We start from the raw sequence: 25,702 nt of genomic DNA on the forward strand, positions 1-25,702 counted from the left end.
GAAGCCACACCCAGCGTCGCACCTGCTTCTCGCGACAAGACCCACTATAACGTGCTGAGTCTTGTCTCTCACCATACAGCTTCTGCATTTTCAGTTGTTCTCATCTCACCTCACGTGTAGCGGCCTTCTCTGTCTCGTGCGTCATTGAGCAGCAACGCCATACTATTACCTGCAACACCGCATCTCCTTGTCCACTGCCTTTTGAGTGTTATTCCATATTCTGTCGCCATGGCTCCCCGACGGCCGAGCACGGCTGGCGACATTGACTCACGCATGCCATTCGCATCGGCTGAGATGTTGCTGTGGGGCCCAGAAATGAAACAGCAACATGCTCACCTGCTCACGGAGATGCGCAAACTCCAGAGACATCACGAAGCTTACGATGTCCGGATCAAAACTACTGAACATGTTGCGGGGGCCGCAGAGGCTGCTACATCCAGAATCCGTCATCTAGAGCAGCGACTTGCGGCAATCGAAGCCGAAGATGACGACAAAGCATTCGAAAAGTGGGCAATGGGCGAGATGGCACGGCTGGGTAACTTCATTGACACAAACAAGCACGTCAGGCAGAAGCAGATCGAGCTGGACAATGTTATGTCCCATGCCGTGGAGGATCTAGATAGGCTTAGACAAGTCCCTAGGGATCTTCAAAACGTTCTTCTGCGTCTTGACGTTCTCGAGGCTGGTCGAACTGAAGACGTCCGTCGGATCAGGAGCTTGGAAAAAGAACTCACTCATCTCAAAGCTATCCAACAGGACCACACTACCAAGACCGCTGGTTCCCAGACAGTTTTCAGGATCCAGCAAGCCATCATGAGAACTATGACACCACCTCCGTTACTGAACGACGGGCATTCAGACGCGACTACTGAAGCTGAGGATGAAGAGTTGGCCCCTATGCAGAAACCTACACATGAAGGAAACCAGGTACGACAATACCCAGAGATGAGAGAAAGGTAAGAAAATTCTCTGACGCAGTCGTGTGCACGACATTGCTGACGATAATAGGAATCCAAGCACTACCTTCGCTCCGTCAGTAACCTCAGACAGCCCAACAAAGTCAGCCCGGCAGAGACTGATGCAGAGGCCATCGATTCACGACTCCATGTTACTGCGCAATTCGGAAGAACAAGAACAACTCCGAACACCTTATGCATTGCCTGACAAACCAGGATATGACATTCTCTCTGCAACACAGCTCCTGCCACACATCCAACAGGCTCGAAGTCCGGCTCCGATCCCAACGCGCGAGGCTCCCTCGCATGCCAGAGTCTCTCCGCCTCCAACACAACTACTCCGCAACAACCGCACATCTCCAGTCCTAGCCTCAGTCCCAGCCTCAGTTCTAGCCTCAACATGTAAGGCCCGCCCACGTGCCAGAGTTGCTCCGCCATCAACACAGTTGGTCAGTAAAGCTGGTTCGAGAAAGCGGAAACTACCTGAGAGAGAGCCCCAAACTCAACGCGTGACACGTGCCCAAGCTAAGAAAAGTCAAGCACAGGAGGCTGATGAGCAAAAGCCGCTAGGGGCAGGTAGTTCTACACCTTTTCCATCTGTGCAACCAGCCGAGCCCGCTTTATCGTCGCGCAAGAAGCGAAAAACTGCCCATGCGCAAGAACCAGATCAGATCAAAGCCGAACCCAGCACTACAACCCGGGCCGCCCATAGGACACCGGCAATCTCAGAGCGAAGCGCTGCCGCAGATCGAGGCAAGAACACGGCTATGGAACCTACCCAGCGGGTCACAAGAAGCCCGGCAAAATCGAACGTGCCAAAGGTTATTACATCGCCTGTAAAGAAAAAGGATCCTTTCCCAGTTCGATCAAATGCTGCAAATCCACAGAAACAGAGGTCGTTGATTGTCGTTCTTCGGAGCCCGCAGAAAGCAGCAAGAACTAGACGTAGTGAGAGCGATGATACGGAAAGCACCCCTGCAGACAGAGTTAAGATGTCACCTCGCAAAGCGGCAATTATGCCACTGTCACGTTCCAAGGCTAGGAAGAGGTCTAATGGAACAAGGGCGAAACCGGAGATATCTGGAATCGGCGCTTTCTAAATTTTCAAGATCTGATGAACTTCGGTCGTTGCTCACGTATGGAAACTTCGCCTTATGTTTCGCTGAACTCGTACAAACCCTCACGATCTGCAACTGGTACTTCCAGGTTCGCCTCTTCGATATCTTTACCATCCACTTTGAGTCCCGCACGCATAATGTCGCCCGTCTTCACTGGACCCACGCCCTTCGGCGTTCCTGTGAGTACAATATCGCCCTTTTCTAGCGTCATGACCCTACTAATGTCGCTTAGTTGTCTCGGAATTCGGAAAAGCATTAGTTCAGTGTTGTCGGATTGCTTCATCTCGTTGTTGACTGAAAGCCAAAGGTGTGCTTTCTGTGGGTCTGGGATCCGGCTCTTCGCGATGAAGTTGCTGATGGGCATGAAGGTGTCGAAACCCTTCGCAATGGACCATGGCAGGCCTTTTCTTTTCGCTTCATCCTGCACATTACGTGCAGTCATGTCGATAGCGAGAACATAACCTGTATTTCGGATGTTAGTTCGATAGGGACTCCATATAATGTTACACTTGGCTTCATGTATAGCGTCCGTAGTACCTTCTATAGCATCCATAGCACCCTTGGTATCCTCGGGATGCAGATCCCTTATTGTCTTGCCCATGATGAGACCGAGCTCAACTTCATAGTGCATATTCACACCACGAGGTCGTAGTACTGGACCAGCGCCTGGTAGCAAGATAGATGATGGTGGCTTCAGGAAGAAGAAGGGTTGCTTGGGCGTAGCACTAGACAGCTCCTTGATGTGGTCTGCATAGTTCCTGCCTATGCACATGACCTGCGAAGTGTCAGATTATACCAAAAGTCTCCTCTGTGCCGAGTCCAAATTTCGTTCTCTTCCAATCCAACTTCCTCAACCGTCCAGTCCCAAAGCACAGAAACACTAACTTTACAAGCCACGATAGTCAATCTGGTTCGTGCCAATTACTTTTACCATAGCATGGCTCTCCAGCTCTCTCTCCTACTAGGGTTTCCTGATAACACGAATACCACACGAAATCACGTACCTTGCGACAATTCGCCCTGATAGCTTGTATGCTCGCCATGATGAAGTATTCCCAAGGTTTTCAGATATAACCTAAAAGCACGTATATATGACTGCAAACAAGATGTAGCAGACCGTCTTCGGGAAGGTACTTGACCGGTAATCGACGGGAGTTTTGATCTCGGGCCCCTGCCCGCTACGGGTTAGGAACCGAGATGTGGGGGGGATTGCCGTGTGAACGTCAGAGCTGCTGGGTCATCCATCCTACTTACGATCGCAACGCAACCAAACTACCGCAACAGCCATTCCACATTACATTACGCATTTGTGAGCAAACAAGACATATCCCAATATTCCCCTTAGCACCCGCGCATATGGCGCAAAGCCAAGGAAACACAATGCAGCTTGCGGAAATGCTATCCGATCTTGTGTCCTTACGCGCTTGTGTACGTTACCCTATCCTCGTATCCATGCATCGCCCTTCTTTTTAACACCATTTCATTTGCAGGATCCCGCTGCAGCGCTTGCCCTCGTATCTGCGCGCTCTACAGATCTCAACTCCACATCCTCCCATGACAACACCGCAAAACCCAACACAGCAACAGATGATGAGCAAGACCCAGACCTCAAGCGCGCAAAGGACCTGCTGAAACTACATTACGAAGTGAAGGAGGCGCACAAGAGGGGAGAGTTGGGTAGGGGACTCGAGGAGGCGAGGAGTTTGGTTAGGAAAGCTGTTGGCGGGTGAAGAGGAGATTGGAAGTGAGCATGGACATACAAAGACACAAGAGATGCTGCGCAACACCAAGCGCAAGGTCAAGAAAGAGAGAACATGTGAACTTGCGGTGGGGGCTAAAGGCAACTGCAGCTGCGGACGTGATCGATAACCTTAGACTCACGCAAAGAGGCATGATAAGGAGGGTTCAATACATGAGCACGAAGAGAAGAGAAAGGGTGATCTTCGCACGCTCATCGTGTTGGCAGTTCCTTGCGCAGACAAGAGGGCGCGGCTCGAAGGAGACATGTAAGACTGAGAGATTCATTCGCTTCGTAGTAGCATCTGCATAGGAGTCGGTATTCAACGCCAGATAGAGGGCTTTCTTAGGGAGACCTGAAGTTCACCACCACGATCTAAATACCAATCTTCCAACTCATTTCACGATCCTGCAGCTGCAAGCATAGCGTCTGCTATAGCCTTGACATCCTCACCAGCCTTCTTCTTCTGGCGGAGAAGCACCATGATAGGAACAGACTCGGGTGGTGCACGCATAGCTGCAAGTAGCTTGACCTTGTCGCGCTTGCGAGTTTTTCTGGAGAACATTAGTACACAGGTAGCTGTGAAATTGGGATCCAGTATAGTGTATGCGGGGAGGCTGAGGGAGTTGATTTAGTTCAGGGATGGTGAGAGGTACTAAGTGTACTCACGCAGTCGTCGTTGCCACAGAAGGAGCTGGTGCTTCTGTTTCTGCTACAGATGGTGTGGGTTCAGGTGCAAGAGCTTCTGGAGATGTAGTTGGCACGTCCTCTGTCTCTGCAGCTGTGTATGCAGGCGCGGCTTCTGGTTCGGGTGCAGGTTCGGTAGGTGCTCCTGGCTCTGCTGCTCCGGAATCAGGGGCAACTCCAGGCTCAGTAGCCGGTGCTGGCTCGGGTTCTTCTGCCACGGTTTCAGGCTCAGTTACTGCCCCAGCGCCTTCTTCTGCTTCGGCTACCCTCGTGACAGGCACAGGTGTAGATTCAGCCTCGGCCTCAGCTTCAGGAGCAGCGGCAGGCTCAGGCACTTGCTCACTTGCTGGCGCGGGTTCTATAGGTTCGGTTTCGACAGGTGCTATAGCTGGCACTTGCAACGTTGGCTCTGCTGTAGGCTCAGGCTCTGCTGGTGGAACCGCTTCGGGTACTGCTGGTGAAGGTTCGATTGGGGATTCTGTTTCAGGTACTTCAGCTGGAGGTTCTTCAGGAACAGCTTCAGGTTCAGTATGTAGCTCAGGCTCAGGGTCGACAGAACGTTGCAACGGAGCAGGTGTAGCTTCAGGTTCTGAGGTTCGAGGTTCCGTTGGCAGTTCTTCAGCTGACGGCTCTACTGGCGATTCTTCTGGAACACTTTCAGACTCTGGCTCTGGTTCCCTTTCAGGATCCATGGAACGTTGAACCGGAGCAGGTGCAGCTTCAGACTCTCCGGCTGGCGGCTCTGCGACTGGTTCTTCGGGAGCAGGTTCGGGCGCCAGCTCGGCAGCAGGCTCAGGTGGGTTCTTGGATATGGGCTCGTCTGTTGGCTCAGGCAGAGCTTCGACTACAGGCTCTGGTGCCTTCTCAGGTGCTGCCTCGGGCTCCGCTTGCGATTCTGGTTCTGGTTCTGGTTCAACAACAGGCTTAGGAGTGGATGGGGCAGCCTCTTCGGGTGCTGGGTTAGCAGGCGGCTCTGCTAGAGGTTCTGGAGCGGGCTCTGGCTCGGTAGGCGCTTCGGGTTCTTCCACAGGAGGCACATCAGAAACCGCAGCTGGATCCGCCATGACGAATGGGGATAGAATCAATGATAGACAGAAAGATGTGGAGGAGAAGTTCGAGTGACAATCGGAGTGATATGATGGGTCGTGGGAGAAATGATATGCTGGCCCAGGTAAGTGGATGATTGTGGCCACATCCTGATCGGTCGGAATCTCATGACTTTAGGATATAAAGAGAAGTCGTGACCAAAACAATTTAGCTGAGAGCCGAAGGAGGAGACGTGCGAACGCAGCAAGTGCATGTTGAGCATGTTAGCTCTGTGCGATTCGAGCAGCCAGACCTCGTATAGACTGTTCGAGAGCAGGTGAAACAGGACATTGTCCCGATGGCACATCTCATGTTAGCGTTATGCTTTCGTACTCCGTCACTTTGATGCTGTAGACCGGATTTCGCTGTTTCCCAGCCCAAGACATCGAAAGGAAAGCGTGAGGTTTGGAGCGGCGGGTGGCAGGAGCTTAGCGCGTTGTACCTGCATGAACAACTGACGTAGCCCCGGAGATGGATGCCAAGCCCGCAGATGGGTCCGCCCGAGCTCCAGCTTTCACCGTCGCGAAATCGTCCTTCTCCACACGCGTCACTCCGTTTGCCTCCCAATTGCACTCTATCTTTAATTCTCAAAATGGCGTCTAGCGTCGATCAGAAGCGTCTCAAGGCAACAAAGTTTCCACCCGAGTTCGACAAGAAGGTCGACATTGAGAAAGTCAACATTGACCTCATGAAGAAGTGGATTGCTAACAGGATCACCACTATTCTCGGCGACGAAGACGACATCGTAGTCGAGACCTGTTACAATTTGATCGAACAGAACCAATTTGTCAGTAGACCTAGAATCGGCATAGCGCAACGTTTGCTAACCTATGCAGCCCAAGATCAAGGAAATCCAAATCCAACTGACGGGCTTCCTTAACAAGGATACAGCACCTTTCTGCAAAGAGCTATGGGACCTCATGCTGAGTGCGCAAGACAGTCCTATGGGTGTGCCCCGAGAACTGTTGGAGGCGAAGAAGGCCGAACTGCAGCAGGAGCAGGTAAGCCAAACTACGGACCAACACCATTACTGTTGCTAAGGATCTCTATAGCTTTCAAAGGCCGCAGCTGATGCTCGAAGGGCCGAAGAACAAGCGCAGAATGCTATGATCGACTCTTTCCGACAAAGTGAGCGTCCTGAGCGTTCAGATAGACCTGAACGCGGCCGTGGTGGAGGAAGATACCGTGGCAGCGATCGCAGAGGGCGCGGCAGAGACTTTGACAGAGGAATTCCACGACGCGAGCACGACTCAAGGTCACCACCGTACGTCTTCCGCGTCTATGCGGAGAGAAGACTACTGACATGTGACAGGAGACGGAGACCTTCACCACCTACTCGCGAGCGTGATGTTTACATACCTGGAGGGGGACGTGGTCGTGGACGTGGAGGACGTCGCGATAGATCCCGCGACCGCCGTCGCTCACCTTCGGGCAGTCGTTCTGCATCTCCACCACCTCGTCGTACACGTCGCTCACTATCGTCAGAACCCTCTCGATCTCCACCGCCCAGGCGTCGAACGCGGCGTTCTCCGTCAACTGACCGCTCAAGATCTCCACCTCGCCGTGTTCGCCGTCGCTCTCCTTCGCGCAGCAAGTCTCCACCTGCAAGACGAAGGAGGGATAGGTCTCCGAGCGAGAGCAGGAGGCGACACAAGCATACTTCGCGCTCCAGTTCCCCGCCATTCAGAACCAAATCGAGCTCACCAGCGCCCAGGCTGCGATCACGATCACGAACCCCTCCGCGCCGCCGGCGTCGTTCTCTCTCGAGCTCCATGTCTGTAAGCCCTGTGCGAGAGCGTCGGCGCAGACGTTCTACTTCATCCGGAGCTGATTCCAATGACTCTCGCACCGACATCAAGAAGCGCAAACGGTCCATAAGCTCTAGCAGGTCACGATCTCGCAGCAAAACTGGTAGGGCTAGACGTCGTGTCACTCGCTCACCCACAGGTTCACCGGTTCGCAAAGAAGGGGAAACCCCGAAGTCATAGGATGCCTATAAACCCGCTCTCTGCAGCGCGTGCTTAAAGGGGCCAGACACTTCTTATATGAACGCGAAGCGGTGTTCGCGGTGCTACCGAGTGAAGAAATTATACGATCGTGACCAGTCCGGAAGGCGTACGTCCAAAAGGGGATGGAGAAAGCGGTCATAAATGCTCCGGTCGCGATTGTCCTTGACATGCTCAAATAACATTGTTGACATTTTTACCCATGCGCCACAGAGAATAGAATATCAGGATAGCATGGGCCGGTAAAGAGTATGCGTTTGCTTCAACTGCGCCCTCAAACAGCCTCATGGCCACTGTACACTAAACAACTTTACATATCGCAAACCCGAGGACTTCATGACAATACTATTAAAACATCTTACTCGTTTCTTCTCCCGTCTTGCCGTGCATCAACATGCGGGTTGCGTACCTTGTACGTCCTCAATCTAGTATATACTCTGCAATGCGTGGCGTCTCTCAGTTGCCAGCGTGGCGCTATGGTGCGTGTGTGGAAGGCATACGGCGGTTGCGCATAACGGTGTGTATCCTACGATCTGGCAAACTTTCTGCGGCATTGCGGCTTCTGGAGTCGAGGCAAACGTAGCGCATGATAACCTGATGCTTTTACTACCAATCGGCGTGTGGTTTAGTCTGTCGTTCGTTGCAGGTTTTCGGTCGTTAGAATCTCGTTACGCCGTTTCATCCTTTGCGCCGTTTACACTGTGCGGCTACGACACTGATGTCGTCAAGCTTTCCTAAAATAACGTCAGCGGCGTCTCACTCTCACGGCCGAATAAACGGACCTCCTTCGATGGATAAGCCCTCATCGATCGCCTTCTCCATATATGGACTCTCAGCAAACGGATCCTGAGCTATCTCTCTTGCGGCATTCATCAACTGCTGTGCTGCAAATTGCATACCAGCAGCATACGTCTGGTCCTCTGTATCTTTATCTTTGTCGCCGGTCCACTTCTCCATGCTTTCGCAGATATTTTCAACAATTTCATGTTCCCATAAATTGTCTACTACGCCATCCGTCAGCGCCAGTACGACGTCTTCTTCCCGGATCTCCACACAATCCATGACCGCATTGTTGTCTGGTGTATCTGGACTATTCGTACCCAATTGCCGTGGACAGTCAAACCAGTGCCATTGCTCCTGCGTTTTGTAGATGACTTCCTTGCTACTTGGTCGTATGACGAGGATTTGGGAATCGCCTAATTGCGTCACGTAGAGCAAGGGGTGGTCCGGTTGTTCGTTGTCCGCTCCGAGAAGCGCTCCGCAGGCAGTAGTTGTGCCGTGCCATTCGTTGGGCGAGGAGGTGGCTTGCTTGGTAAGCTCGTATGCGGTCTGGAGGTACGTGACGGGATTTGGAGGCGAGGTGGAGGAGTAGGATGCGCCCTCGATTTCAAGGGACCAGAAATGGGCGATGAGACGGGACCACAAACTGTGTAGTGTATGATCAGCACTCGCACCTCCTAGATAACCAAACGACACAAGACTCACGCGGCATGTCCCTTTTCTCTCGTCGCCCATGCTCCCACACCGTCGTTTGCTGCAATGAAGCTCTCACTGACTAGCACCGCATCGTCCCCGTTTGTAACCCCTCTTATCATCTCCCCATTTACAGTCGGTCGACGATCCCTACTCTTGTTATGTGTACTTAGGGGCTCAGAGAAACTCGTTGAAGGCAACGACAAGAACGGCGGAGGAAACGGCCGTGAAGGCCTCTTTGCGAAAAGCGCATATCCAGCCTCAAAGTAGAAAGGCAACTTGGACTTGGGCGGCTTCGCGTTGTCAGGAACGGGCGTCGTCGTGCCAGCGCCCGTTTGCGCTTTGGACGCTTTTTTGGAATAGCATCTCGAACTTGGTGGTGGGAAAGCAGGTACTGCGGGTAGTCTCGTTGGCGTTCGGAGTGCTGGTCTCCAGGCTTGTGATAGTTGGTGCTGGAGGAGGGGTCTACTGCGCATGCGGAAGCAAGGCGCGAGCATGCCAGCGACGAACGATGCAAGAGAAAGAAAATTGCGGTTGAGGACTTTTGTGTCCAAAAATATCCAAGTTCAAAAAACCATGAGGAGCCGTCGCTCTACCTTCCGGTGTGTGGGGAACCCGAGACTATGGTTTGCGCATGGCGACCATGGATCGGAAATGAGAGGAGGACATGACTCAGCAGATGCATTACCCTCTATCATGACGTCTGTGGGGATTCAACGCGTTCTTCATGAGAGAAGTAGTCCAACACGTTTGTATATGAAAGCATATTTGGAGTGAGTAAGATTGGACAGCTTGGTGTTACGAAGCATGGCATTGTACACAGTACTATGTATTAGTGGAACGTAGGCAAGCTAGTCAAGTTCGCTATTTAATGTTAGTCTACCATTCTATGCTTCCAAGTAACATGGTGACTATTTTGAAGAGACCCATTGTTTCTCAAGCCGTGTGGTGAATCCAGCCTCCATAGTCCCGGCCATAGGGTATACCAGATAAACGCCTGCCAATGCACCTATGGGTACCCTCCCACGTTTTCCTGTGATCCCTCCCTGAGCATTTCTATGCTCTCCTCTTGGCGAAATTCTCCAAATCAGCCCGTGTAGCTACGCCCAATACAAACTTCCTACTGGCGTCCGTTACCACCGCGAACTCCTGCTTCCCACTTCCATCTACCCCACCAGCGAAGAACTGCTCGAGTTCCTCTAGCGGGGTCTCGGTCGTGATGACCTTGTACCTCCTGCCGCGTCGCTGGAACTTGTGCATTGCTGCCTCAACGGGGTCGCTGTCCTTGACTTTGCCTTCTTTGAGGAGCTGCTGTAGATGCGGAATGCTGATGTAGCCGAGTAGTGCGCGGTTCGTTTGAGAGATTACTGTGAGATGTGTGTAGTCGCGCTCAAGGCCGGACATGAGCGCCCATGATATAGGGTCCGAGGGTTGAATAGACAACGCAGGCGGGGGGTCGAGGTCCTCTACAGTCGCCTACAAATAATTAGACAAGATGCAGTTCATGCTCAAGAATACATACACCACGGTATTTGTCCGCCCACACTGCTGAGTAGTCGCCAGTAGGTGCGCCATTTGCGGTGGGTGCCTCAGTCGCCATGGTTTTGGTGTGAATGGCGGGGATGCTTGTTGCGCAACTTTCTGATCTGTGACGAAAGCTAGGGATGCAGATCTCCGGGTCCACGATTGCCTTGCGCTAAGTATGCGCGAACCGGGCTTTAGCGGGTAAGGCTTTTGCAGTATCCTGTACGTTACTGTTTCAGAACGTATGACAGAAGTTCTAGGCGGGTTGAGTGCACCTGCGCAAGTCTGCCGAAGCACGTATCCTAAGTGCATGCATTCACGCTATGTCTAGAACCTCGACTGTTGCTTTTCTTTCCATTTATCACGGTTGTGGCAATTTCATTTCCACGGCCAAAACGAAAACACATACAGTGTTCCTCAGGTCATGCTCAAAGGTTGGTTTTGCAGCGCTTAACAGTACACGTGATGGCTGGACCACTAGCGACAACCACAGGCCGCTCGTAGGAGCCGCCCGCTTCGAACACCATCAACACCCTCGCATCGCCCGCAGAAGAACATCTCGCATGTTCCACGCGCAAACCTTGGATAGCCATTCTGCATTCCTAATAATTATGCACCTCGCTACGACGACACGATGGCACTATTGACGCTCCACTGCCCCTCGATCGACCACATGCACCGGCCGAACGAACGACTATCGCATGCGTTGTACAAGCAACCGACTCGGACAGATACAATGATGAATACGCGCACAGTGTATCTGGGGCCTTGAAATCGGTTTTGAGCAGGGCCTCGTTTTGGCCCCCGTCCCTTGGCTCTTCGAAAGCAGCTTTAGATGAGCTCTTCCCAGCTGTTCTACGTGCAAAGGCCGCAGCATCAATCATGGCTACCTCACACCACGTCGGAAGAGCCCTGCGCATGAAGAATCTTTGCGACCTCTACATATCTGCAGAACACTAGCACTGGCCATTCGACAGTGTGGGAGCGAGTCACAATAAGACTTCGCTATGTGCAGTATTCCCACAAAACTGGACAACCCGATCGTCAGTCGAGTTCGAACCTGCAAGCCGAAGTGACAAGCGAGCGTGCCTCTGCAGCGAACTGTTGGCAAGAGATGGAAGATGCAGGTTAGGCTTATCGATAGTCAACGCGGATACGGAAACCCCCTGTTTCGGACCGTGATAATCCGGGGCAGTCTTCAATTTGGAGGCCCCATATTCAGTCCTGCTTAAGGATATGACCGATTCTGTATTCTCCGTTAAGTACACCTAATGCTCAACGGACAAGCATACCTTGTCGTCCAGTATCCTCAAGACATCCTAGGCACTACGGAGCCACGGCCAAAACTGAACCCTATAACGTAGCTCTGGATATTGCTGCCAAGGCTGAAATCGTGTTCTTCACGTATGCCCGTTGTTGCGCTTGTATTACCATGTGCAGGGTGGTGGTATATGTGCACTCCTCTGCATGTCGTATCTTTGAGGTCTTCTCTCAGTATTCATTTCTCACTACATCTTATGCAGGCAGGCCTTTGTTCTCAAGACGTCTTTGCTTACGTAGGCAAAACATACCAACAACTGAAGCAAAGAGACGGAACGTGAGCGATCTTCATAAAGCTGAGGACTTGTTCAAGCTGGCCCAAAGCAATGGTATCACAAGCTTTTAGGTGGCTGGATAAACGTTCCGGATTGTTGGGATCATCCCAAAAGGGCCAGCGAGCCTTCACACATCAGAAAATTGATACAATCCACAGTGTTGTATCCCCGAGAGTAGAATTCGACTAGCTTGACCTTTTCAACGGTAGGCTCCTTGTTATCCACCCTGGAGACATCATTACGAATAAGGTTGAGGCAGATACATCAAACCCTCACGCTGGCTCGACTGCAAATGGGCTGCTTATGCCACTCGGACGAGGTAACATCCACATCTGCAACGAGGTTTGGTTGCGCAGGGGAGGAGCCGTTGTGATAGGGGGACAATAGGGTTGCAAATGCAGCGCGCTTTGTCTTCAGGATAGAATCCGGATATCTGGTAGAGCAGGTTGGATTACAGTGAGTGTTTCTTTGTTATCTTCAACACCAGTCGTATTTAAGCTGACGCATTCTAGTAGTAGCCGAAATGCAAAAATACCCTGACAAGTCTACCTGAGCAAGTCCGAAACCCCGCAGCTCAGCGTTCTGACTTGGTGCCACCCAACATAGCCATTTACATCTTGTCATCCTCACAGAACGAGTGTCATCAGCTAACAGCAAGTGTATAGACCTGACAAAGCGAGAAAGAGCTAGGAAGTGTGATCTCGGCGGGTGTCGCTACTACCAACAGTTTGCGCTCTTACCTCCAGAGCTCCGTCTAGCTCATCATTGGCGGCCTGGCAGTCACAACCGATCGACTACTCAACCACTCACCTCAGCTCAAGAAGATAACAAGGACACTAGCAAAAGAGCTGCGCCGACGAGGGAAGGCCATTACTTTCGTATCATCTCCAAGCGTCGTGCACAAGTATCAGAACGGTGGGTTTGCTTGGCCGGAGGCGCGGCTGCTCTCAGGGCTGTACTCCTGCACGGACCCAAGTCATCGCATCGCGCGAATTCCTTCCACCACCCAGCAAACACGTCACACTCGCTGCAACATTATCAAATCCTCAGTGGTGCCTGAACGAGCGACAGAGAAATACCTCAAACTTCTCCGAACACGATAGCCCGCGTGGTGCGTGCAGGCCGAAGAACGTCACGTGTTACGCCTGGCGTTGCTGGAAAGTTCAAGAGTTGCGTCTCCGATCTCTTCTTCGCCCTCCCCACACCACCACAATACGACCCAACCACCTCACCCACCGCGCACCATCGACCAACCTGGTCAACCATCAATCACGCGGTATAGCCATCGCCCCCAACACATCGAAGAGGTAATTCGCGAATCTGCGCCTCCCTTACGCGTCGACACGACATCATACAAGCGTGAGCTCGACTCGCACAATGGCCGAGGAAGCCAACCCACCCGTGTCTGCGGATACCACGAACACTGTCGACGAGCCGACGCGTTCTACAGACGCTGTAGCGGAGCCTGCTGTTGCTGAGGCAAAGCCGGCTGAGGACGGTGTCGTAGCCACCTCAGGCGTCGCCGAAGGTAACAACTTACTTGTGCGCAAACAACCGAAGAGGCATTAGCTAACGCGATCGCAAATTAGTTCCCGAAGATGACAGCGCGCAAAAGGACGACGCTGAGAAGGAGGACACCACTGCTGACGCGCAAGCAGAGCCATCTGCAGCTAGCGATGACGCAGGTAAGTGCAGCCACACTTCTCTTCGAATCCCAGACCTCATGAACATTGCCAATACATCACGTTTGCATTCTGACACGCTATTTTAGATGCTGCCCCTGCCTCCGACGCGCCAGTAACGAATGGCACCCCAGCACCGAAGAAGGCTGCAAATGGAAAGCGCAAGTCAGGCGCAGGTGTCCCCGAGCACAAGAAGAAGACACCGGCCAAAAAGGGAAAGAAGGAAGTCAAGCTGCGCCTAGACGTGTCGCCTGGTGACATGTTCATGGTCGCCATGCGCGGTTACCAGCCATGGCCAGTCATCGTTTGCGATGAGGAGATGCTCCCGGAATCGCTCCTCGTCAAGCGTCCTGTTAGTGCTAGGCGCATTGACGGCACATACCGCGAAGACTTCCTCGAGGGCGGTAAAAACGCCAAAGACAGAAGATACCCAATTATGTTCTTGGGCACCAACGAATTTGCATGGCAAGTTAACACTGATTTGTTGCCATTCGACATCGAAGAGGTGAAGAAGGACGTAGATTCCGGCAACCAAGGGAAGAAGAACAAGCAACTCTGGGAAGCGTACCAGGTTGCCGCTAAAGGTTATGATCTGGCACACTTCAAGGAGATGTTGAGTGCCCATGAATCCGCCATGCAAGAAGATCAGGAGCAGAAGGATCAGAAGAAGCAGGCGAAGGCCGAAAAGGCTGCCAAGCGCAAGAGCACAGCCCCGGACTCTGAAGACGTTGAGATGGGAGACGCTGACGAGACCGCTCCTTCCGCTAAGAAGGCTAAGGCCACCAAGAAGCGTAAGAAGGGTGACGAGAGTGATGGTGAGAACGAGAAAGTATGAATCACGATCCTCGATTGTTTCACATCCGTTAATTCTTTAACAGGCTGCAAAGACTCCCAAGACCAAGCTCAAGCTGACCACGAAGACGCCAAAGGATGCATCAGCAGCGAAACCAAAGAAGGAACCCAAGTCCAAGAAGAAGTCTAGCGAGGAAGCTGTGGATCCAACCCCAGAGGAGCCACCTATGACCGAGGAGGAGCGGCTACTGAAGCGCGAGAAACAAGTTCTATACCTCCGCCATCGCTTGCAAAAGGGTTTCCTCTCGCGCGACCAAGCACCCAAGGACGAAGATATGGCGAGCATGTCTGAATACTTAACACAGTTAGAAGCCCATGAGGATCTGGAGGCTGAAGTAATCAAGAAGACCAAAGTTCATAAGGTCCTGAGGGCGATCATGAAGCTCGAAACTATCCCCATGGAGGGAGAGTTGAACTTCAAGAAGCGCTCGGCAGATCTACTCAACAAGTGGAGTGGCGCTCTGGCTTCCGAGTCTGAGCCAACTGCTACCAATGGCGTCAAGGGCGAAGAGCGGGAGAAGTCAGAGTCTGCCAAGGAGGAGGCGCCCTCTGTCGAGAAGGCCACAGAGGGACTGAAGATCGACGACACTACCACCGAAGCTGCTGCCACGAAGACTGCCGAAGAGGACGGCGACGTACACATGTCAGAAGCCGACAAGGACGTCATTAAGGACGCACCCGCAGCGCAAGCGGAGGCCGAGAAAAGTGGAGATGGTGCTGAGAAGGCTGCTGAGCCTGAGGCAGCAGCTGCAACTACGGAGACTGCTTCCACCTAGATGCAATGCGTCTGAGTAATGAGCCGAGAGTTACCTTCACTATCTGGTTTTGTAGCAGCCGTTCGTCCTATAATGGCTTGATTGCGATACTGAAGCGTAACGGGGTTCGCTGGGTTGTCTGGGCAGGCCTGAGCGAAGTGCGTCGACCGGCGAGCACCAGCTTCCATGTTTTGAGCGATTTTGCCGTATGTGTATATATAATGCTGGAATAGCATGATTAGTGGGGTCTGACAAGGAGACACGGGCTTACATTTGGGAAATGCGCCTTCTTTCATGGGTTTTCGAAGATGAGTGTAGGTGCGGCGGAGTAAAAGACTGTTTTAGCAATCGAAAACAATTGAAAATACCTTACCATCACCTCGCTATCGTACTTCGCATTGACTTTATTTCATGATTTCTCCTATCTCTGTTCTCCACGCGTCTACATCATCGCATCCTGTGGCGCGCATCGCGTGGAGCAGCCCCATCATGGCCCCGCTATCATTATGACGTACTCTTCGCGTTGAGCTCCATAACAAAACCAAAGACCCGGAAAGCTCATCACAGCATTCAACAACACTCACGAATTATAAACACTTGACAAAACCACGCTCAATATAGCAACCAGTCCCTCAAACAATATCAAGATGGCCAGCGCAACTAGGAAAGACCTCCTCAAGAAGGTCTACAACATGGTACCGCCCATGCTTGAAAGCTTCCACAAGGGTACGGACATGTGACAATAGTCAACGAAAAAGAGTCTAACTTGCTTATACAGGTCAATTGGGTCGCGTAGCTGTTATCGGCGGTAGTGAAGACTACACTGGCGCGCCCTACTTCTCTGCTATGGCATCCGCAAAGCTAGGTTGTGACATGGTAAGAATACACATATATCTTTACAACAAACAACTTGCTCAACTTCCTGCAGTCTCACGTAATCTGCGAACCCGGTGCCGGTGCGGTGATCAAGACTTACTCTCCCAACCTCATGGTGCATCCATACATGCGTCAATCGAAGAACCTCGCCAAGACCGAAAGCGCAGAGAGCATCACCTCAGAAGTCGTTAGCATGCTATCACGCCTACATGTTATCGTCATTGGTCCCGGCCTTGGTCGTGATGAGCTCATGCAAAACACCTGCGCACAGGTTATCCAGGAGGCAAGGAAACAAGGCATTCCGTTCGTGCTGGACGCAGACGGTCTCTACCTTGCGCAGACAAGACCGGAGCTTGTGGATGGCTGCACCGAGTGTATACTCACACCCAACGTTGTTGAGTTCGGAAGGCTAGCCAAGGCTAAGGGTGTAGATGTCAATGAAGGCGATCCTTCAGAGCTCTGCGCCAAATTGTCAAAGGCTTTTGGCGGCGTCACCATTATTCAGAAGGGCTCCAAGGACTACATATCCAATGGCTCGCACACACTCGTATCCGAGGGTGAGGGTGGTCTAAAGCGCTCTGGTGGCCAAGGTGATACTCTTACCGGCAGTTTGGCGACCTTGTTGGCATACAGGAAAGCATACCACGACAAGATCTGGGATATCGGAACCGAGATGTCGAGGAGTGAGACACTTGCTCTTGCAGCATATGGTGGATCATGCATTACCAGGGAGTGCTCGAAGCTTGCATTCAAGGAGAAGGGCAGGTCGCTACAAGCCAGCGACTTGACTGAACATGTGCACACTGCTTTCTTGAACGTCATCGGTGAGAGGGAAGAGACTCCTAACTTGTAAGTTGGGTATGGCAACATTGGGGTTGGAAAAAGTTAAATTTTGATGGCAAGCATATCTGGTGCCAAAGATTGGCAGTAATACATAAATGAGCGGAACAAGCTGTATAAATACATGTTTTCAATACTCGATCTTCGTATTGTTGAACGAATTATTCGTTCGATAAAGCGTATACGTGTCCAAAACTGCCATGGTGTGTTTCCTTGGTACACAATCCGGACATCTCGAGATTCTGATTTGGATGAGGACAAATTTCTTAGGAAATATTTTACGAATCAGAGGAGGGTCCGGAGAGGGTCATCCTGATCGAAACTACATGTGAACCTCTAAGCAAGATCTGAGATAGACGCATTGAGAAGGCGTAGTACTCAAAGAGCTGCAAAACGTCACTCGCGAGCAACGCACCATGATCTTTGATCATGTCCACGATACATGCAGCATACTGCTTCCACGGGAGTATCCGAATAGAATGAGCGCGTATGTATGCAGGACATCTGGAAATAGATAATGGACAAACTAGAGATGCTTTGAGTATTGAAGCTTAGTTTGGTTGGGCTGGTGAGGCTCAGCAACTGCGCATATGCAAGGGGTGATACAAGACGGTCGTACGCCGCGAACCTGCACCCAATGTAAGCAATCCTCATCAAATCCGGGATTAATGGCTTGACGTCGGCGGACAGAGTAGTTCCTGTCTAGGTAACTATTCGTGCTTCGCCTCTGTCGGATATCTCCAAGGCTTCCTTTGTCTACTAAAATATCGGAATGCATTTGCATGTTCGTCTGTGCAACAACAGCACCAGTGTAGCCATGGGTAAACAAAGAGAGACTTTAAGCAGCTCTGCAGTTACCATACTTCATATGTGCATTCGAGTACTCACCACTACACTTCTCCATTGTATTTGTTAGACCATGGAACACGCTGCAGAGGATTACTATGACATGCCCGTCGAAATGCTGCCGTCTGCAAACTTTGCAGGCCGGCCTACAAGCGAGATCAGTACGAGCATGCTTGATGGTCTTTGGACTATGATGTTTTCCTCGGCCTCGAATTCCGAAGATGAAGTGGAGGATGACAACGATACCACACTGCAACTACGAACACCTCCGAGATCACCACCTTCGCACGGGCAACCAGAGTCACCAGAAACACCAACGATTAGAATGGCGTCGCCGCCGCTCAAAGATAACCTTAGACTGTGGAGGAGAAGCTTCAGCAACAAAGTCAATGTCACAGATCAACCTCGATTACGGAAGAAGTCACAGACAGCACCTCCAGGCGTCTTCGAAGCATTGATTGCGCCAGCACTAGAACCGCGACGAGCGATCAGTGCAAGGCTGACCTATACGAAAACGATCAGGAGAGGGAAACCGAGGCCGTGTGATAGGTTCGCGAACTGTTTGGATATCAGAGAAGCCTCTAGCAACGAGCGATTGGGACCGCGCAAGGCACTACCCAAACCACCATGCCAGGGTGATGAGGCCACCATCTTGTCTGAAATGAGGCATGATCCCGGATCTCTCTCCGATAAAGCACGAGTACAAGAAACCTTGAAACAGAAGCAGCTTAGGACGTTAAACACAGCTCTGGCGGACTTTGAGTCAAAGAAATTACCTACCTCACCAAGCTCGATGCTGTCAACACCACGAGAATGTTACGCGATACCAAACCAGCTTGCGACAAGTGAAACTTTAGGTAGTCCACACTCATCTCGCTCGTGGGGTCGGAAATCAGTCAAGTCGGTCAAAACCATTATTCATCAAAAAACCCACTCGCCCTCGTCCGCACGGGCAAACGTAGAAGGCCGCCGTACGCTAAAGCGCAAGCACAACTATGGAGACGTTGACGCGGCTGAAAGGCGGAGAGTTTATCTACCCGGGGCGATTATGCTGGCGGCGCATCCAGCTAAGCTCCGTAGAGACTCTGTAGCAACGCTTGATCCATTTACGTTTGACCCCAAGCTAGACTCACCAGGAAGGCGAATATCGGATACCGTTGGGCTGGATGGCATAGTCATGTTTTTCGAGGAATTCGGTGTGGTTGGGAATGTTACTGAAGTCACCTTTGACCAGTACTGGTTACGAGAAAGTCTAATCATGAGCGACGACATGGATGAAGGGATGCAGGACATGGCCACGCGCAAGGCAAGCGTTTGTAGCGTGGAGGAGACAGGGCCAATATGCCATGGTGTCGCACAGAGTCCTCCCCAGGAAGAGGGCCTGAAGTCCAAGTTCTCGTCCGCGTCATCTACGGTTTCGATGCATCCACCAGAGAAACGTAAGCGCAGCAGGCTGAGAGGACTGCTGTCACCAGGCCTTCCTGGCGCAGCCTTCCTCAAGTCCCCTGCGACTTGGGGACAACAGATGGAAAGTTGGTGACCAAGTTAGCAACAGCATAGATTGAATCAATCAAACCTTACGGGAAATGAGCCGCGTAACGCGATTCAGGCTGGGGTACCTAGGTACCTGGGGGTGATGCTCTGCCAAGGTGTAAATCGCGATGAGGACACCAACCCTAACGGGTAGTTCACGACACATGGGCTGGCGGTTGCCAGTATGGGAGACGATCATTGAGCCTGGACTCTTCAATTGCTGACATGGCTAACGGAGTCGAGAAAACTGACGGCGATCCGCCGTTTCCGCGATTCGCGTGCCCTTGAGCGATGACGACTGATGGCTGGCGATTCAGCCGTGCGGCAGACGGATTGGGATTAACAGGGTGATTGGCGCGACGCCAGAGAAAAGATGTGTGGGCTACGCCGCTGCCACTGACAGCACAGTTTGCCAAATGCGAAAGCACGCATGAAACCTGGTGGTCCTTCACCGAGTGTGGGTTCACGATAGGGTCGCACTGGGTAGACCCCAGGATCGAGCAGCCAGGGTCGGCTCATTGGTTTCCGTGCGTCAGAAGTGAGGCAGCGAATGAAAATTGCGGCCGGCCCCTTTGGCCCAATAACACATCAGACCATGGCCAGCGATCGCCAACGAGGATGGCCCTTCTGAGCCCAGCTTGGCCCTCTGTCCACCGCTCAGCGCGGGCCGCAGTCGTCAGACGCTCTCCGACACGAGCCAGCGCATCGCTCGTCCCCCATGCTCTGAGGTGGTGCTAAAAGCACATGCTCCCCTTCTCAACCCGCACTCTCACTTATTCATCGCCTCGCTATCCTCAGAGACCCCAATCTGCCTCTTTCTTGACAATCACCGCCCATCACCACCGTAAGATCTTCCTGCACAGACGATCTCTTGCTTTGGCCGTTGTTGCTGATCACCGTCCCTCGTGCAGCTTGCTTCTTACACCGCTACCAACCGCTACCACTATTTTTTTTTCTCCTGCCGCGCCATCCCACTACCCCTCAGACGTCATGGCCTCGACTCTTTCGAATAGCAGTAGCAGTAGTAGTAGTAATACCTACGTCGACTTCCTCGAACAGGCCAAGCGCAACTTCTGCCTGAGCAACGCACATCTCTCGCACGAGGAGCTGAACCGCGCCTGGTTCCAGGCCGCCTGCCAAACCTCACAACCTTCCATGGCCCACGAGGTACCACGCTCAATGGCCTTCAACGCGTCAGACATGACTCAGCTCCCAGTATGGACTACCTTTGGTCTGCTCGTCCCTCATCTAACCCACACCAGACTACCGGCTTCGAGTCCATGGACCGTACCCGCTCGGCTCCTGTCATGAACCGCTCAGACTCGGCCATGGCCAGCGGTCTCCAGCGCTCAAACACTACGTACTCTGACTGGCAGTCAATGCCCCAAGAGCAAAATACCGACTACACGCTCTACTCTGACTCTTCAATGCGAAGACAGCCGACTCTCCAGTCGGTGCCAGAGACTGCTTACAATAGCATCGCTGAGTACAGCGTTGGCGACTACGTCAACAGCTGCATCCAGCCAGACAACTCATCCCTCCCCACCCCCCAGCATTCACAACAGTTGCAACTGACACCAAACCTGCAGTGGAGTTCGTCTTCGGATGTCTCTTCACCCAGCACGCCGTCAACAGCTCTGATGACTCCTGTTACTCAATCTAGTAACATGAGTCGTCAGGGTAGTTACAACCCTTTGTTTTTTGATAACATTTCCATGTCGCGCAACCAGTCAAATTCTTCATGTATGCCCATCCTCCCAGAGGATGGGTCTTTTCCTTTTTCCTTTAACGTCGCATCAAAGCCCATCAGCGAGTCCGCTGATGGTTCTCATTTTCTCAACTTCACTGGCTCCTCCAGTGAAGCTTTCCTTTCTTCATCTATTCCTGCAAGTGCTACACTTGCCTCTTCCGACAACGATCAGTCGTGCCTGGCGGAGGATATGCGGAGGTCGACTTCAGCTTCATCAAGCGAGGGTTATTCGAGCGAGATCTCTGCATCTTCATTGAATAGCTCTCGTCAATCGCAACGCGAACGCGAGATCGTTGCGCAAGCTGCGTCTCGCAAGATTGCTCCGAAGGCGATCGACAACAATGATAAGACCGAGTCTGCGTCATCCAATGCTCAGATGACAAGGATAAGGTCTGAGGATGGTTCCTCTAAGACTGTCGGTGTTCTGTCAAAGACACCGTACGTGCGCCCTCAACATCCAAAGATCAAGTGTAATTTCTGCAACGAGCGACCCGATGGGTTCCGTGGCACTCATGAGCTTGACCGTCACATTGCTCGTGCCCATGCCTCACGCAGGAAGGGCTACATCTGCGTCGACTCTTCAGCCGACAAGAAGTTCCTTGCCAATTGTAAGCACTGCCGTAACAAGAAGGTGTACGGCGCGTACTACAACGCTGCCGCTCACCTTCGACGTGCGCACTTCCATCCCCGCAAGAGGGGCAGGAAGGGCAAGAACGACGAGAAGCGTGGTGGCATTGGTGGCGGAGACCACCCTCCTATGGAGTATCTCAAGCAAAACTGGATCAAAGAGGTGGAAGTCGACAACAAGCCCACCCCGCAATCGCCAGAGAGCCAATCCGACAATGATGCGGCCGAGCAGATCGACAACTCCTTCGACGCTCCCTCTTATGAGATTGACAATACTGCTGTCCCCGCCGCGGCTGCCGCCTACCCCGCGTCACAGCAACCTCTGCCTATGCAGGTCCCCATGCCCATGCCAGTACAGATGATCAACCAAGTCCCTGTAGACTCAACCCAGTTTAACATGGACTATGGTATGAGTATGCATGCGAGTGAGCCTATGGTCTTCGACAACACTGCCTTCTTCGACCCCAATCTCCCTGTCTCGACCGACATGAGTAACTTCCAGTTCGACGCGTACATGGGTCCTCCCATGTAGGCACTTCTTCTTCTGCCTCCTTCTCATCCTCTTTCTCCTTGGCTCCTTGAGCCGCTGATGTATATAACGTTGGGCTTGGGCTTTGCTTTTTGTCTTTGGAGTTTGATGCCTGAGACCACCAGCTCGTCTTCCTATGGAGCGGCTGTGGTAGGTCCGCATCGTGGCGTTTTCGTACATTTTTCTCACGCTCGCGTCGTATATGATCGAGGTTGCTTGCAGCGTTGCTTTATTTAGCTGATAGAGAAAGAGGGAGCACTCCGCGAAGCCGTGCTGCTAGGGAGATAGACGTTTGCATCATGCATCGATGTCGTTATCATACCATTAATGCCTGTGTGTGGCTTCTGCTACCGGGCTTCGAAGAAAGTAAAATATAGAATAACTAAAATCTACACGCATGATTGACTGTGACGTTTGACAAGACCCTTGACGCCTCTGCCATCGACAATGCACCCATCCTCGCATATCTTTGCATACTCACCAACCGCGTGATACTTGCCCACATCGGATCACATCACGATCGTTGTGCGTTGCTGCGCTAGTCAGTACTTCACGCATCCCCTTTCTTTCCTTTAACGATTATTATATGCATATGCACAACATAGCACAATAGATACCCCGTCTTACTAGATGTTCCGTACCAAGACATGTCATTTCTGATATCCACTTCACCCAGACATCGCCCCGCAGGCGCAATATGCCCATTACGAGACATGCTGGGGTCCTCTGAGTGCATGGACGCAATTCAATATTAGATGTATATACTCAATGAATCACGCATGTAGACTCCACAGAGCTGTTTTGCGTAAGTTGGAAGAGAGTCTATGTTCGGAAAGTAGATGTACATATGTGATGGTGGATCTGATCAAGAAAGAATCTGTAAAGTGGGAACACCGCTAGATTGATAAGCGCACGTGTGCATTGTTGACAAAACAACATAGGTCTGCATAGGATGCTCTTGCTGTTGTCGCTTTCGCTGTCTATATCAAGACCAACCGTTTGTTGAGTCCTTAACTTTATGCTTTGACAATCATCCGATGGCCCACATATGTCGAGATATAGCCTGTGCCCGACCTTTGACAAGAAAGGCCTAGTAGCTAGAGTTGGGGTAGTTACCACCGCCCTGACTCGAGTTGTCGACGGGGTTTGCGGGTCCACCAGTCTGACCCAATGCGCCGCCAACTTGTGTCGCCTCACCCTTTGACTGTTTGATAGCATCTCTTGCTTCAGCCTGCTCGGCCTTCTTCCTGTTCAATCGTTAGTATGATTTTCCAATGTAACTCAGTCCAGAGCAGGAGTGTCTACCTGTCCAAGTCACTCGCCAAATCAGGCTGTTCTCCACCACCACCCATACCCTTTCCTCCCTTAGCTACTGCATCCGCAACGCGTCCCTCACCTGGTGCAGCCATTTGTTGTCCGTCTAGCTCCTTATGCCTTCCTACATCTTCATGACCCAGACCTTTTCTCTCTTCACCCGCTGGTGCGCCGTGTACACCCATGCCTTCCTCGAACTTTGCGTTCCGTAGTCCTTCGGCATCGGTAGCTTGTTTGGTGGGGATACGTTGGTCAACACTGGCTGAGTTGTCGGCGGCGTTGAATTCTGTTTGGACTTGCTCTTTTGGGTCTTTTTGCGCTGGGTTGCCAGGTGTGGTGTAGGCTTGGTCTAGGGAAGGCTGCGAGGGGCCTTTAGGATCGAGACCGGACATGTTGGGATTGGTATATGTGGTTATGGTGGATGTGTAAGTGAAATATCAATCTGCAATGGAATCAGACAGAATGTGAGATTGAAGACAGGGTGTAATTGGGTTTCTATACGGGAATTCAAGCTGAAGCTTGGAGGACATTGTTTTGGCTATCTGCCATTACTATGACGTCTGCGGGGTGGGCCCGTCATTCATTCTTGCCCCACCCGCGCGCGCTCCCGTCATGTGAGAACGCGGAAAACAAACGTCTGGGCCGCGTTTTAGTCCTTGATTGTAGTAATCGGTATCAGTGCGGGAGGACTAAGTGCGTGATCGGTCCCAAAGCCTGCGTGCTGGAAATACCAGTGTGATAAGGCCCGTACACTTCACTCAGCCATCCCAGACTCACTTGCTTATGGTTCGCAGGAAGTGACAGAATGCTGGTACCAGAGTTTTGGATGTGATGTGATATATGTTGGAGATAGATGCGCTTTAAGTTTGATGGGCCGTGGCCGTGTGGTACCTGAGCACACGAGCTCAAATTGCGAAATGACGCGAAGCACCCTGTGAGCTACAAAGCCCGCTGCCCAACAGCCCTGATATTTCATAACGCCGTAAAAATGATTCGTGCCCAAACGCCTTCGCTATGCTTGTATGATGGACAACCAGGTATCACTCCGTTTCCATAACCACGTCTTCCGAGGGCTCTCTGGTCTCGACGTGATTTGTCGTCTCGCGGCTCTCCCGTTTCGACTCTGCTGCTTTGGCGGCTCTCTCCCGGGTTCTGCGATTCCACTCCTCTATCGATTCCGCGCCTCCCCCTTCGATTTTGATGGTCTTAGGCTCGGCTGGAACTCCAAGAACAGTGCCTTGGAAGCGTGATTCGACGCCGGTCTTGCTGTGTTTCTTCATGAGGGCTGGGAAAAGCTGTTAGTGGACCTGCAGCCGTGATACGCGGTATTCAGACATACTATTCAAATAGTCCTCCATTTCTTCCTGATCCAACTGCTCCGTTGGGTTCGTCGCTACGGGCTTGTAGATGCCTGCTATGCGCCTAATCTCTTTGTTCTGATCGCCCTTGACCCATTCGATGAATTCGGTCACGTCTGCTGTATCCTTGGCGTCGCGCCGAGCTGCCTCGTTCTCGCGGGCACCCGTCTCTTCGTTGTACTCATCGAGGGGTTTGCGCAGTATCTCTTTCCATAGCTCTTCCCCTGCTGTCATGGTCGGCACGAGGAGGGCGCAGTCCTGCATCGCCATGCGCACATCACTAACGTCTGGCGTGAGGTCGTTGTGATTTGAAAAGGCATTGTAGGCTGTTCGTTCTGCCAGTAGTGATAAGTATCGGGCTGTGAAGTCTACAATGGTGTCGACAGCCGAAGGTTTGCCATGCTGGAAGCCCGTCGCGCGTAGAATATGGAGGACGGCGGGCCGCAGCAAGTTAAGAAAGAGGTCGTTCTGGGACATGCTTGCATTCACGTGAGTGAGGTGAGATGCAGAGGTCCGGTGGGTGTCGTGCTGTTACGGTGGAAACAGCAGGCGCATTG

General features: G+C 52.1%; 13 protein-coding genes across 13 annotated transcripts; 7 read left to right on the forward strand and 6 right to left on the reverse strand.

Annotated features, from left to right (window-relative positions):
- Positions 1-228: 228 nt before the first annotated feature.
- Positions 229-2,056, forward strand: J4E82_003891 (uncharacterized protein; the record flags this gene model as incomplete). Its single annotated transcript, XM_051730174.1, has 2 exons — positions 229-956; positions 1,009-2,056. The coding sequence occupies 2 exons, from the start codon at positions 229-231 to the stop codon at positions 2,054-2,056; spliced, it is 1,776 nt and encodes a 591-aa protein (XP_051590142.1).
- A 52-nt stretch (positions 2,057-2,108) lies between these two features.
- J4E82_003892 (uncharacterized protein) lies at positions 2,109-3,117 on the reverse strand (the record flags this gene model as incomplete). Its single annotated transcript, XM_051730175.1, has 3 exons — positions 2,109-2,536; positions 2,612-2,849; positions 3,079-3,117. 3 exons carry the CDS (start codon positions 3,115-3,117, stop codon positions 2,109-2,111), a joined length of 705 nt encoding a protein of 234 aa, XP_051590143.1.
- A 313-nt stretch (positions 3,118-3,430) lies between these two features.
- J4E82_003893 (uncharacterized protein) lies at positions 3,431-3,804 on the forward strand (the record flags this gene model as incomplete). The annotated part of the gene is made up of 2 exons (XM_051730176.1): positions 3,431-3,502; positions 3,565-3,804. 2 exons carry the CDS (start codon positions 3,431-3,433, stop codon positions 3,802-3,804), a joined length of 312 nt encoding a protein of 103 aa, XP_051590144.1.
- A 408-nt stretch (positions 3,805-4,212) lies between these two features.
- On the reverse strand, positions 4,213-5,563 carry J4E82_003894 (uncharacterized protein; the record flags this gene model as incomplete). The annotated part of the gene is made up of 2 exons (XM_051730177.1): positions 4,213-4,366; positions 4,482-5,563. The coding sequence occupies 2 exons, from the start codon at positions 5,561-5,563 to the stop codon at positions 4,213-4,215; spliced, it is 1,236 nt and encodes a 411-aa protein (XP_051590145.1).
- Positions 5,564-6,177: 614 nt separating this feature from the next.
- J4E82_003895 (uncharacterized protein) lies at positions 6,178-6,933 on the forward strand (the record flags this gene model as incomplete). The annotated part of the gene is made up of 5 exons (XM_051730178.1): positions 6,178-6,372; positions 6,422-6,586; positions 6,638-6,713; positions 6,830-6,849; positions 6,898-6,933. The coding sequence occupies 5 exons, from the start codon at positions 6,178-6,180 to the stop codon at positions 6,931-6,933; spliced, it is 492 nt and encodes a 163-aa protein (XP_051590146.1).
- A 1,336-nt stretch (positions 6,934-8,269) lies between these two features.
- Positions 8,270-9,561, reverse strand: J4E82_003896 (uncharacterized protein; the record flags this gene model as incomplete). Its single annotated transcript, XM_051730179.1, has 3 exons — positions 8,270-8,325; positions 8,374-9,017; positions 9,077-9,561. 3 exons carry the CDS (start codon positions 9,559-9,561, stop codon positions 8,270-8,272), a joined length of 1,185 nt encoding a protein of 394 aa, XP_051590147.1.
- Positions 9,562-10,120: 559 nt separating this feature from the next.
- Positions 10,121-10,664, reverse strand: J4E82_003897 (uncharacterized protein; the record flags this gene model as incomplete). Its single annotated transcript, XM_051730180.1, has 2 exons — positions 10,121-10,540; positions 10,587-10,664. The coding sequence occupies 2 exons, from the start codon at positions 10,662-10,664 to the stop codon at positions 10,121-10,123; spliced, it is 498 nt and encodes a 165-aa protein (XP_051590148.1).
- Positions 10,665-13,560: 2,896 nt separating this feature from the next.
- Positions 13,561-15,493, forward strand: J4E82_003898 (uncharacterized protein; the record flags this gene model as incomplete). Its single annotated transcript, XM_051730181.1, has 4 exons — positions 13,561-13,711; positions 13,773-13,868; positions 13,955-14,694; positions 14,744-15,493. The coding sequence occupies 4 exons, from the start codon at positions 13,561-13,563 to the stop codon at positions 15,491-15,493; spliced, it is 1,737 nt and encodes a 578-aa protein (XP_051590149.1).
- Positions 15,494-16,119: 626 nt separating this feature from the next.
- On the forward strand, positions 16,120-17,201 carry J4E82_003899 (uncharacterized protein; the record flags this gene model as incomplete). Its single annotated transcript, XM_051730182.1, has 3 exons — positions 16,120-16,198; positions 16,251-16,348; positions 16,401-17,201. The coding sequence occupies 3 exons, from the start codon at positions 16,120-16,122 to the stop codon at positions 17,199-17,201; spliced, it is 978 nt and encodes a 325-aa protein (XP_051590150.1).
- Positions 17,202-18,107: 906 nt separating this feature from the next.
- J4E82_003900 (uncharacterized protein) lies at positions 18,108-19,574 on the forward strand (the record flags this gene model as incomplete). Its single annotated transcript, XM_051730183.1, has 1 exon — positions 18,108-19,574. The coding sequence occupies one exon, from the start codon at positions 18,108-18,110 to the stop codon at positions 19,572-19,574; it is 1,467 nt and encodes a 488-aa protein (XP_051590151.1).
- Positions 19,575-20,557: 983 nt separating this feature from the next.
- On the forward strand, positions 20,558-22,476 carry J4E82_003901 (uncharacterized protein; the record flags this gene model as incomplete). The annotated part of the gene is made up of 2 exons (XM_051730184.1): positions 20,558-20,782; positions 20,830-22,476. 2 exons carry the CDS (start codon positions 20,558-20,560, stop codon positions 22,474-22,476), a joined length of 1,872 nt encoding a protein of 623 aa, XP_051590152.1.
- A 1,087-nt stretch (positions 22,477-23,563) lies between these two features.
- J4E82_003902 (uncharacterized protein) lies at positions 23,564-24,179 on the reverse strand (the record flags this gene model as incomplete). Its single annotated transcript, XM_051730185.1, has 2 exons — positions 23,564-23,720; positions 23,779-24,179. The coding sequence occupies 2 exons, from the start codon at positions 24,177-24,179 to the stop codon at positions 23,564-23,566; spliced, it is 558 nt and encodes a 185-aa protein (XP_051590153.1).
- Positions 24,180-24,827: 648 nt separating this feature from the next.
- J4E82_003903 (uncharacterized protein) lies at positions 24,828-25,622 on the reverse strand (the record flags this gene model as incomplete). The annotated part of the gene is made up of 2 exons (XM_051730186.1): positions 24,828-25,072; positions 25,127-25,622. 2 exons carry the CDS (start codon positions 25,620-25,622, stop codon positions 24,828-24,830), a joined length of 741 nt encoding a protein of 246 aa, XP_051590154.1.
- Positions 25,623-25,702: the final 80 nt, after the last annotated feature.

Source organism: Alternaria postmessia, assembly GCF_024291825.1.
Source record: "Alternaria postmessia strain BMP 2775 chromosome Unknown scaffold_17, whole genome shotgun sequence".
Lineage (NCBI taxonomy): Eukaryota > Fungi > Ascomycota > Dothideomycetes > Pleosporales > Pleosporaceae > Alternaria > Alternaria postmessia.